The 12650-nt window shown below is 39.5% G+C and overlaps 1 protein-coding gene across 1 annotated transcript in view; it reads right to left on the minus strand.

Moving 5' to 3' along the window:
* VPS35 (vacuolar protein sorting 35 homolog (S. cerevisiae)) overlaps window positions 1–11082 on the minus strand; it is a 17503-nt gene extending 6421 nt beyond the window's left edge. Inside the window, exons 1-11 of the mRNA XM_009870414.1 lie at window positions 10989–11082; window positions 9475–9571; window positions 8554–8677; window positions 7799–7981; window positions 7264–7477; window positions 6595–6678; window positions 6028–6137; window positions 3060–3156; window positions 2724–2872; window positions 2006–2213; window positions 1319–1474 (exon numbers count right to left, since the gene is read on the minus strand). Coding sequence (XP_009868716.1) covers window positions 1319–1474; window positions 2006–2213; window positions 2724–2872; window positions 3060–3156; window positions 6028–6137; window positions 6595–6678; window positions 7264–7477; window positions 7799–7981; window positions 8554–8677; window positions 9475–9571; window positions 10989–11003 — 1437 coding nt within the window. The 5' untranslated portion in view covers window positions 11004–11082. The remainder of the gene's footprint in view (window positions 1–1318; window positions 1475–2005; window positions 2214–2723; window positions 2873–3059; window positions 3157–6027; window positions 6138–6594; window positions 6679–7263; window positions 7478–7798; window positions 7982–8553; window positions 8678–9474; window positions 9572–10988) is intronic.
* Between the last annotated feature and the right edge of the window lie 1568 nt (window positions 11083–12650).

The raw sequence follows: 12650 nt of genomic DNA on the forward strand, positions 1-12650 counted from the left end.
GACACAAACGTTCATGATGCTTGTCAAGAAACTGTTAAGCATTTTCACTAAAAGTTAAGTAGCGTACAGAATTCTTTCCAAAAGCTAATTTGACAAGTCCTATGACGTCACTTAAAGGTGGTCAATCTGATTAAAGCTAAGCATTGCTAGATGAGAAAGAAGACAGACAGATGTTCTGAAGATTTGCAACAACAGCTTCAACATCTCTAGCCATGCAAAGTGTTTTGGAGTAAAAATACATCAACTCCCTTAGTTCCAGCACCCCTTTGAGGGAAGCTTTGTTCTCTATTAACAACAACAACAAAATCCAGGCCACGTAGTTATCTTGGGTTTTCCTGTAATCAACAGAGTTCTCTAGCAAGGATCTGGTAGACTTCCCTGCCTTACTCCAGCAATATTCAGAAATAGTGCAGTCAATGATGAGCAAGTCCTGAAACACAACCATCTCCAATCCTTGTACAGGCCTTAAAGCTGTGCTTCTCCCCAGTGCAGAAGTTATAGCTAAGCTCCATCAAACAAGATTTTTAGAGAATATTTTAAACCCAAGTCAGTAACATTATGCATAGCTTCTGCTTTATCATGCTGGTCTATTCTCACTGTTTATCCAGTAATGACATTGCTGCAACTTTAAAACCAAGTTAGTCAATTGTATTTCAGGCACGCCAGCTGGAACCTCACAGCAGTCCTTACTTAAGCATGAGCTCTGGCTAGAGCTAACTCTAGCTAAGTCCAGCATCCAACTTTACATCTTCTGCCAGCTTCTCCAATGGATGTTGCACAGACAGAATATCCTAATCCCCCTGCCTTCACAAACCTGCTACTACGGACAGGCCAAGTAGAGAAGAAAACTCTTTGCAACCACTAAGCAGCAGCATGCTACACGTTATACAAAGACCACATACTTACACTAACTAAAATCTCTGAGGCCAAATATTAGCTGTATTTTCTGAGCTTTTTTATGTATTTTGATACCAAGAGAAAGCAAATGACATACTGCTCCAAATTTTGCTGCTGCTTTTTAGCTAGATGGTTACAGGGTCAGAATATTAAGAGCTACCACAAACTAATATAGTTTTATCCAAACTGCCACCTCATGGGGCAAAACATTTAAATCTACAAATATTTAAATATTCTCCTGCTTTTTCCAAATAAACATTTTATACTACCATTAGATGTGTCATATATAGTGTTTTCTCCAAGTATGTATGCCAGAGCAATGACATTCCAGCTGCCAGCTACACTAAATTCTTGTACAGTAAGTAATGCAAGAACTGACAGTTCAGTGAGCACAAGCATTGAGAAGCACTGGTCGCCATACCAGATACTGTTGGTCAGGGTCATCTGAACGCAAGAGATGAATAAATCTTCCCACAAGACTTTGCTCATCAGCAAAGTCCTCAGGGTCAGGATCTTCAGCAGGCTGATCTGGTTGATCCTGGATCAGCGTGGACACCAAGTTCATGATAGCATCAACCTGTTAAATGCAATATAAGCTCTCTTTAAACTGCAGTGGTCTTTAAGCATAAGTTGGCAGCAACTGTGAACACCCTTACAGCCATTCATAGTGCTGACAATGCGCTACGGAAGTCCACTAGCTGGTGATGCTTTGGAATATACTGCCTCATGCCCTGAAGAAGGGTCCATCTTAGCACAAGTGGGGCAGCACAGCAGTACAGAGGAAATTCAGATTCCAAAAGCACTACCCAGCCTTCTTTAGGTTATATGCCTAGTTTTAAGGGGATTCAGGGCATCTATTTAAACCTAATGGAAGTAGTCTCTAGGATGAGGTTAGGCAAAATGTGCAAAGACAAGACATTTAAGAACAAAGGTGGAAGAATTATCAAGCAAGATAAAGCCTGTGCTACTAAGATGAGGAGGTGGGGACATGCAGGTGCACAAAGAGTAGGAAACAAAACACATCCTGCATGAAGTTACTTGGTTTGTGATTTCAAGTCTTTAAACAGTAGTTTAAATACCTAGATTTTCAAGTTAACTTATGTCATACCTGTTCTTGGGACACAATTTCTGTGTTATAATCCAATACATTGCTAAGCACATAACAGCTCATGCTCTTCCTGGACTCATAATCAAAGTATTCAAAGAGTGGGTGAAAATGTTTTAGTTTCAGAACTGTCAGGATATTGTTGTAAGTATCAACAGGGATTTTCAAAAGTCTAGTCAGCTCCTTTGAAACAGCACTGCTTGTTGCAATACTAGAAGAAAATACATGCAAAAAGAGACAATTAATCAATAGTTTTCACATACACACACAGGTTGAAAGTCTGCCTCAATACCACAACATCTAAGCAACTGCTGCCAGAGAAAAAAGGAAATGAAGTACCAAAGCAAGTCATATCTTGCTCTTTATGATGTACAGTGGAAACTGCACATTTTAAATGGCTGATAGCAGAACATATGGTGGCTGCAAATTCAGCAAGAGGAAAACTCTGGAGTGCTGTAAGGGATGGATAAATAATGACTACACACAGCTTGGCATACACATGGTGTAACTGTACAGCCGTGCATTAGGCCTTATGCCCAGGTAAGCATGTCCTAGTTGGCAAGTAGTTTTCACGATCCTCTATAGCTTGGCCCAAAAGCAGTAACCTTACACATACAAAGCATTTCTCTTTGCTATCTTGACAAATGTGGTAAAATGTAGAAGTCAATATTTCAGCGTATTAAATGCCATTCCAGAGAGAATACAAGAGACATTTACTTACTGTTCCAAATTAAGTTTATTGAATATTTCCACAGTTGTCTCCAGCACCTTATCAACATAGTCAACGCGGTCCGGGTAGCACTTCATAGCCAAATTAATGAGAGAAACTTGCAAAGATACAACATCCTCTGAGGGCATATCTTGGCGAGACTGAAATGTAAGACAGCACTGAGTTTTGCAAAAAAAAAAAACAAAACAAAACCACACACACCACCACAAAAAACCAACCAACCAACCAACAAACCCACAACCCCCAAAAAAACAACCAACCAACAAAAAACCAACGCACACAAACCAACCAACAACCCAAAACTGCATGCAAGAATACCCAGCATACCTGTATAACAGTAGCAACCTGCTGTGAAAAGATGTCAAAGAGTTTGATATCTGCTGGGATACCAGGTCCATCTTCGCGATGTGCAAATAAAGCTAGCCTGGTAACAGATAAAGGAAAGCAGCTTGCTCAGCACAGTTTTTGTACACCTCGGATACAGGTCAGAAAGAGATACTGGCAGAAAAAGTAAATCCTTCAGGCATATTTGCAAGCTCCATTACAACCGAAAAGGAAAATAATGGAAGTCAGAAGCCTTGAGACCAACTGAGCCTGGTAAATATCAGTCCTGGAAAACAGTGCTGACAGAGAAGGCAAGATGAAGAAAGAGCAAAAAGGACATTTCATAATCCATGTTCTTCAGCTAGCAGCAAGTGTTCTGATCTTTCCAACAGAGAAAGAGGCATAGAGTAGGCTGACGGAAGAGCAAATATCCTGCATCCAGTGATTACTGATGTTACACATCCAATCTCTGCAAAACAGTCTCCAGAGAAAAAACAGAAGAAATATGCTGATTCAACTAGGCTTTGTCTCCAAAGACAGACCAACATGTTTGGAGCTTCTACTGCTTACAAAGAATAAAATAAAAGCAAATTTGAAGTGGAGAATACTTTTTTTAGGGAAGAAAAACAAAGCAAGGGATCGCTACCCAGCAAGCATTCAAAAGATGTTGTAGAGCTTTCTCTACCTGTAATAGGAGTCATACCACCACCATTTCTACAGAAGTCAGATGCAAAGTAAGCAGAATTACTACAGGAAGGCTAGCACCTTACCAAACCTGCAGCTTAAAAAGCTCAGCAACACTATCCTTGCTTTCTATTTGTTAAGGGATTATTCTAGTCTGAATTAAAGAAAGAGCTAGAAAAACATTTAGGAAAAGGCACATAATTAAAATTTTTAAAGTTATTTCTTACAGAGTTTCTAAACTTTGATTCTGAATGGACTTTGGGTCTGAAACAAAGATGCAGGTAAGAAAACACTGAGGTGCCAAAAAACTTCACTGCCAGGAAAAACAGACATGGAGCTATTCTTATATTTCATTAGGGTGGTAACAAGCAGACTTTCAAGGCCAGGAACAATCATGCCTTTTCTCAAAGGGACAACACAGCTTTTCCTGGCAGCAGCCCAGAGGGTAAGGCCAGCACGCTACAAAGTATGATCAAGTTGCAGGCAGATGGCAGCATAATTAAAAGCTATGAATGGTTTAGTAAGGCAAAAAAATATCCCAAAGCACCAAGACTATTTGCAGAAAAATTCCTTTAACAAGAAAGCCCCATGGGAACAGGGACTAAAGCTTCACAAGCTTCCTCAGGAGTCACTGATGTTCAGTTTCAATCATCCCATGCCAGCTAAAATAAAGATAAGGAATAACAACAGGGACAACCTGTTTGGGGGAAATTCACATCTTAACTAAACAATACTAAACAACACAATTGCTCCTAACAGCTCCAATTCACAACATCCTCCCTAAACACATGGATTCCAAAACCAGATCTACTCACGTCCTCCAACACTTGCAGTAACATTATGGTCAAGAGCACAAGTTGCCATACTACAGGAGACAATCCTCACATCGCCACCTTCCTACCCTTGTCCTATAGCCAAATGAGAACACTCTGGAAGAAACTATTAGGGGCCCAATAAAATACAGCAGCAGTAAGTCTAGGAGGACAATAGGCTCACTGCTATTGCTTATTGTTGTTTGTCACAGTTAGAATAGAAAACTTGCTCTAAGGAGATGACAGCAAAAGCTACACAAGGAATGCCTTCTTGCAAGAATTACATTGCTGCACGCTAACCTAAAAAGCTAGCAAAAGATCCCGTGACCTCTGCTAAAAGTAGTCATAAGATACAGTGTCAGAAATTAGATTGTTATAGGAAATGCTTCTTGAGATTTTTGCCTTTTTTAAAGCTAAGAAAAATTATGAAAAATCTCAGCCATGGCAAAGGGTATGAAACCAATGAATTCCTTTGAACACCTCTGTAGGAAAGCAAAGCTGCTCCTCTGCCATATGCACAAATACTGAAATATACTACAATAAGACTGAAATTCTGAACAGATTTGGTGTCACCTGGAAAAAGCAAACTACAGATTTGTCAAAAAAAGTTTAATATACATGCTCAGTCTTCTGGCATTAGAGAAGATACAAGAAGAACAGCCACAATCACCTTACTCATTACTGAATGCCAGGGGGGACTCAATATCCCTATGGTAACTGAGGTCCATCCATTGCTACCTGGATCAGATTTACAAAGGTACATAATGTTTGTGTGCAAATGCAAGAACAAGGCTTTTTGGAAGCTTCAGAAAAGCCATGCAAGGGCACTTCCTTTCTGCAGCAAGAAAGTACAGGTATCAACTGATAATCTGTGGCTTCCTTTCAGGATACTGCTTAAAACTGCTTGTACTGAATTCAGATGTGATGGAGAAATTGCAACTGAAGTTTTGATTTGTATCTCCACAGGGAAAACACACTTTTGGGAAAACAGGCAAAAAGCTAGTGACAAATCAAGAATTAAGAAGGCAGGTCCCTTTCCTATAACCTCTTTCCTGAAGAGGCACATGTTATGTTCTCTGATCAGAAATGCAAGATTGAGTATCCTTGATATATGATTTAGCCATCAGGATCTTCCAAGTTTTCAAGAGGTAGCTATGACCGATACAGCTGTCAAAGCAGAACACTACTGCCACTTGAGCTCAAAATCATGAAATTGGTCCATACTAAATGGGTTGTTTCCTGGGTTACTGTTTACAAGTTTAATCAGTCCTTAAAAAAGGTTTCATTGGAAGCTGTACAAGCAGAATCAGGAGAGCAGAACCTATAGAAATAATACTCTTCATGGCCTTAAGTACAGCTGACAGAAAGACATGGAAACAGTGAAGTTAAGTAGATATCAAAAATTGAAAGCTTTCAAATGCTAGAAGAATAACAAACTTAATTTTGAGCCAATTTCCACCCCCTTTGTCACTCACCTGTCAATTAAAGCAATAATTATATTTTTCACATTCACATTTTGGTGCAGCTCAGCACAGGCTCTGAGAAATGGGTTCAGGGTTTGGAGGTGAAATTCATCTGGGAAAACCTGAAGTTTTAGATCAATAGTCATCAAGTTATAAACTGAATTTGCCGATTGTTACACAGCAGTAAAATGCAACAGAGTAGTTCTACAGCAGATAGTCACATAGTAACTATACTCTGGTCTACAAGTACTTTAGGGTTCCCCAAGCTGACCTTGACTCGGTAAATGCATGAAGCAAGAGATGAAAGACAAATGGGTAACTCAAGGGCTCAGCTATCTATTACAATCCATACCCAGGCACTGCTGCTCAGATGCTTACAAGTTTCTGCAACAGAAAGAGCATGGATTCATGTCCACTCTGCCCATCTGGTAAAAAAATGAGACAAGCCACTATGTAAGAGTCCCAGTGATGAAGTTTTCTAGTTCATGAGGAAGAGGTGAAAGTAGCCTAAATCTGACTAAAAGTACAGGAGTAAGTATCCTTGTGTCTCATCACTGCAACAGAATTTGAGCAGCTCACCTGGATGATGCACTCCATGAGGTACTCCTGAGCTAAAGCATCTCTGCAGTTTACAACTTGCTCCAATATTCCAGGCAGAACAATCTGGAATAGAAAAAAGTCTTGCAGTGATTTTACAATTGCTTTCTAAGTTTATATTTACCGTAGCAGTATTTCTAACATTTCTCAGCTTATTCTTTACATAAAGGCTTATAAAAAGTCAGTTTTCAGCAGTTCCATCCTTTAGAGAAAAAAGTCTACTGATCTCAGCTATCTGTCCCATTCATACACTACAGAACCTGCAAGGTTTGCTTTAGTAGATCAGTGCTACTAGCTTTACTGTCACATATATAAAACTTGTAAAGCCTATCACAGAACACTGTATGTGTACACCTCCCTTAAACCAACTCATTATTCTGTAAGTAAAAAATAATCATGAAGTTTTGAAATTTCTTGTCAACATTACAGACAAGCTTATAGGAAAAATGCACGAGTGATGTCCTTAGCTTCACAACACATCATACAGCTTCACAGCAATCAGAACTTGGCCTCAGGTGAAGAGCTTGAGAAGCACCAGGAATATCAAATTTTTAGCACAGTGGTTACACTTCAGGCTGCTCATCTGAAAGTCTGAACTGGTTTCATTTCAAAAAAGAAGCAGAAGTCAAAAAGGACAGAGAGATACCCCACCTGCTTATATCGCTCCACATTAACACCTTCCAATTGACTGAGGCGAACCAGGTTTGTTCCTACTAGGATTCTCAGTTCCTGCCTTTCTCGCTCCCTCTTCTCTCTGTCCCGACTATGGCCCTGGTGTTGCATTCGCACCCAAAGTTTGTTCATCTCAGCAAAGTTCAGCAGCACAAAATCCATTGAATCACTGATGTCTCCAGTGGTCTCTTCACTGCAATTGAGAACAGGTTAGGAACATAAAAAGCTTGTCAGAGCTATTCATCTTTCCATTCAGTGGTGAACATCCAGTTTTTTAGGAGGGTTGAAGAGTGCGGAAGCATGTGGTCGAGATACCTGGGTTCATACAAAAGGTTCATGTCCTCACTTGTGAGGAACCTTAGTTCTGAAAGGGAATTCTTAATGGACAATACACCTGTCAGATCTATAGAGTTCTAACACATCTACTTCTTCCAAATCTGAAGAAAGTCATATAGAAAATTTATATATGTCCTGTTAAAAACTATTTCTTGAAGTTATAGTCCATCTTTCTTACTCTGTTTGCTCGCCTTCATCTGGTAAGATGTTCCTGGTACACTGCAGGAGATAGTTTCTAAGGAAGAGGCCTCTAAGAGGATGCTGTACTCCACGGCACATCTCCACCAAGTCTTTCAATATATCCTTCCTGGACTGTGGAAACGACTTGACATAAACAACACCAACTGTTATCAGAAGATACCTGCAAAAGGCACAAAATCAAACAATAAATTAAAGCAATAATATCACCGTTATAGACAATAGTTCCTTTCTTCCATCCTGGCAGCATTACCAAAGCACAGAAAGCAATAAAATATCATCTAGGCTCCATAACTTTAGCTATTTAGTCAGTTTTCAACTCCTATTCTCCTCTGCTACAGAGCACAGCAAGTCAAAGTTAGTAAATGCGTTGTCAACCTCACTGATCATAATTGGTTAATCTTCCGCTGACAGCTCTTCACCCAAAAGTCCATTTATTCCAAGACCAAAGTGCTCCCATATTGGTTATACACAAATCCAACACACTGGAAGGAAAAACTGACATTCCTGCAGCTGCACTCCTGGCCTTCATTTAAGAAGTCTCATAAGCAATCCACTCTTAAGCCATGCAGGGATACTATTCACCACTGCAAACTGAATTCTTCTCATCAAGCAAGAATAAACAATCATTATGTAAACCCAAAGTCCGACCACTATTCATCACTTGGGAGGAAAAAAAAAAACAACAAAAAACCAACCCAAACCCACAGCAAACACTAACATATACACACTTACAGTCTTGGGATAATATTTCCAGCATACTGTACTAGCTCATAAAGGTCTGCCACTTTCCTTCCTTTGGCAAATTCATCTGTCAAGTAGACTTCCAAGTAGTGCAGCTCATCAGAAATTGCCATGTCTTTTTCTCATAGCTAAGGATTTCAAGTTAGAGTGTCTACAACATATGTACATAGCAATTTGTTCATTCACACTCAGGAGGAAAGATGCTTTATCTAATCCAATCATTCCCAAGTAGGTTGTACCTCTGAAACAATAATCACTATTGGGACAAATGTGCAAAAGTAATCTCAAGCTTTCCATTGTAATTTCTAGCATACTAGAAAAGGGAAAACCACACCTAAATCAAAATAGCAAGCAAACAAATGTGACAGAGCAGAGTACTTAAAGAAAAGACATACTATGTGTCATCTCTAGAATATCATCCATACGTGGAGAAAGTTTTTCAACACATTCACGCTCCATTCTCAAGTCTCATAAAAAGGCTTCCCTTCTTCGGGTACCACAGTATGTAAACATCAATATATCTAGGCGTTATATGGTTAGAAGCTAAGATAATAATGAAAGGCAGAAAAATAATTTTGTTTTACAGATTTTGGGGTAGCATACCACAAGCAGAGTTGGTTTACAGAGCTGATATTTTTATAGAACTAGATTCCTGAAAACTCCCAAAGAAAGATATGAAAGGCATTAAAAACATTAAAGATCTGCTTTATGCCACAGAGAAAAAAGGAACTTACACCATGAGCAAATAAGTCTATGTTCTCCTACAATATATTCAGATAACTAAATACCAAGGAGAAAAGTGGTAGTAAGCATCCGAGACTGACAAAATGCCGTTGTACCAAAAAAAAAAAAAAGCAAATGAACATTTCAGTCCAAAATCAGCAATTCAGCTGTTTCATCTACAAAGGATACAGAGTTCATAATAGCTCTTCGGAGATAACATAGAAGTCCGCAGCTCACCAAGCATATTGGAAGCATGTTTCAGAGCATCCATGAGCTTGTTTTTGTCCTTTAGAGGAAGAAAACAAGAATAGTCTGTGAGAAACAATACCAGGCAACTGCAGTGTTTTAGGTTTCTTAAGAGGCATACAAAGAAAAAGTAAACATCAGGAAAGTGATAATTCTAATTAAATCGAGTGATTTGCTATCTAACTTGTACTATGTTGCCCATTAAGTGGAATATCACACCTGAAGCTGGTAAGAAGACATACCTAAAGACAGAGCTAGAGTAATAAATTGTAATGATACAAAAAAACTGCAAGAAATTTTTGCTTATGCAGAAATCTCCACCCACCACTCAGATTCTATCCAGCAAGCAAAACAGAACAGATTTTCCCTGCCTGCCCCGTCTGGTCTGTTGTTTTGCTCAGATCTCATGAGGAAACCTCTACCTGAGGATAAGCACTGCCAGCAGACCACTGGTAGAATTACATTCCTTTTCCCCTACTTCTCATCTTGGAACAACACCTCACCGAAAGTCACAGTTTATTAGGCTGAATATAACTTACACTTATGATCCAAAACCAAACTTCTAATCTACCACCTATACATACTTATTCACTGCATCACAAGCAGCAGCAGCATTAGGTTTTGGGAGAGAATGGAAGGAATTACTAGTGTGATCCACTAAGTATACTGTCACTTAGTCACATCTGAAAAGGCTCAGTGAAAGGCTCAGCTACAGCTACTTCAAATATTTCATAAGCATTCCAAAGAGTGTAACACTGGAAGAAGTGTAACCCTTCTTGCTACTGCCATCTGGCTGCAAATCAAGTTAGCTTGGCTAACTACATGAAAATATATGAGAATATTTAAGGTTTCAAAGTTTCTCCAAATAAAACTAGGCTTCTCAAACCCAAGCAAGCTACTCGTGAACACATCTGCCTGCACTGGCTACAGTTTCATGATAAAGCACAACCCTAGCCAATGGTGTTTTGCAGTCAAAGAAGAATTCATGCATCAGTCTACAATTAATCACTACAAGATTTATTCTATGCAGCAAGTAATTCCTCTTCAGCCTCATGGACTGTGGTTCAGCCCAAAAAAAAGAAGACTACATGGAAAAAACAGGATGTTGAACTTAAACAAGAATGGTTTCTCATCATATAGTTCCATATAAAATGAATCTGAGTAATAATCTTCTGATGTCAAACAGCAGGTTTATTCTCAGTTTAGGTTTACTTAAATGCAAGCACAAATTAAGATAATTTATCTTGTCAAATACTGGAGAAAAATCAGGGAGACACATTCAAAAAATATGCAAGACTCACTCTCACTGAGTAGCTGCCTCATGCATTTGCAAAATCCCTGGCAGAAAGTTGCATAAAGGGTTAATTTTCCTCAGAGCACTAGAGATTAGTATTGATTTACTGTTTTACTCCTAGCAGACAAGAAGCTTCATTGCATTTTTAAAGTCACATTCTTACCAAGCATCTCTTCATCTGGAAAGACTGCACCTTCACAGCCTGAATGGCTTCATCCAGGAGTTTTTCCTGTTCATCCTGAGGAGATTGCTGTGTTGTTGGCTGGAGGAAAACAAGAACTCAATTACATTTATGTAGCTGTTTGTGACATGAATCAAACTCTTCCTGTAATTTAGACCATGGTGCAAGCGACACTGCAGTGCGACCGCTCAAGAGTTGTCAAAATAGCTGTATGATACGCAAGGGAGAAAGTTCCTAGTACCCTGCAAAAACCTGAGGGCAGGGAAGAGATAGTTATGGGTAGCCTGTGAGCACTACTGCTTCTTGGAGTGCAAAGCCAATGGGACAGAACAGGGTCAACTTCTCCCTTCTGACATTTAGAGGTCAAGAATCTAGTGCAAGTATCTGGCAAGGAAAAGCTTCAAGAAAATGCAAAGATATCACACTATGCCAAGAGGAAGCATTGCTATTTCTTTCCGCAGTTTCAAAGCAATGAGCAAGCCACACACACTGCAACAGTATAGATCCGTTCCTGTACTCACAAGTTCTCAATTAACTGTGATCTGAGCCACACAACTCTATTAAAGCCAAGTTTCAGATAAGCAAAGGATAAAGTACAGTTAGTGCTTTCCAGAAGGTAAAAGCAACTTGCAAAAGACAATAGAAAACTGAAGGGAAGAAACAACACTTCACATCCACTTCTTGTCCCAGAAATCCTCTTCCTCTTACCTGTCCTCAAAGAGGCACATTCCATGCCTTCAACTTAAACTTTCAACATCTTTTATCTTTCCAAGGATCATATTGCATTTTCTTATAATATTAAATACACTGCTTATAGTCTTAGATTTCCCCCAACCCAGTTATAACAGGCCTTCTACTGCAGCTGCTCCCTGTCCTCTATCAGATTGACAAGACTAGTTTCTAAGAGCATCTTTTAAGTAACCTCCAAGATGTCCAAATTTACTTGGATGAGAACACCTAATGCTCTCCCTACCTGCAGTCAGCCTTCCTCCTAAAACCTTGAAAGAGAATACCACCATCCACCCACTGTTTAGGTCCAGTTTTCAACATTGTATTAGAGCGTCCCAGCTGTTCCCAGCCTTGCAGTTTGTTTTCAGATGGCCTCTCAGAAATACTGACAGAGGGAAAAGCACTAATGTTGTGTCCCAATTACATCTTCTCCAGTCTTGACAAATACCATGCAGTGATTCACACAGATTCTCCAAGCCTGCAGCTTCAGTAAATTCTCAAATATTTCTACCTGTTTCTCTCATCCACTGTGTTCAGAAGGTTCCTGGCCTCCTCTTTTTAACTAAATCTCAGTAAGAAGCTAGCAGCCCATGAATTACATCATCCTAACACTCATAAAACCAGTATCTTCAGTACCAACTTCTCCCATATATTTCTCCCCATGCTTTGGGTCCCTGTAGGTCTCTTCTGAGGACCGAAATGAAAATTGAAGTCTCTAATTAAAACCTCTCTATTTTAATGAAGAGCAGCTTAACGGCTATGGAGCACTGCAGCCTCGGCACACCCGTTTTCTGCCATAATTGGGTTCTTGACTGGCAGCTTGGATTTGCCTAATAAGAGTCACAGATAGCATCTCTCCTCTGTTGTCCTCACTATCCTTTTCCATACATAGAAAACAGACAGTGCCATGCAATC

The sequence above is a fragment of the Apaloderma vittatum genome, unplaced genomic scaffold (genome assembly GCF_000703405.1).
Source record: "Apaloderma vittatum isolate BGI_N311 unplaced genomic scaffold, ASM70340v1 scaffold14055, whole genome shotgun sequence".
Lineage (NCBI taxonomy): Eukaryota > Metazoa > Chordata > Aves > Trogoniformes > Trogonidae > Apaloderma > Apaloderma vittatum.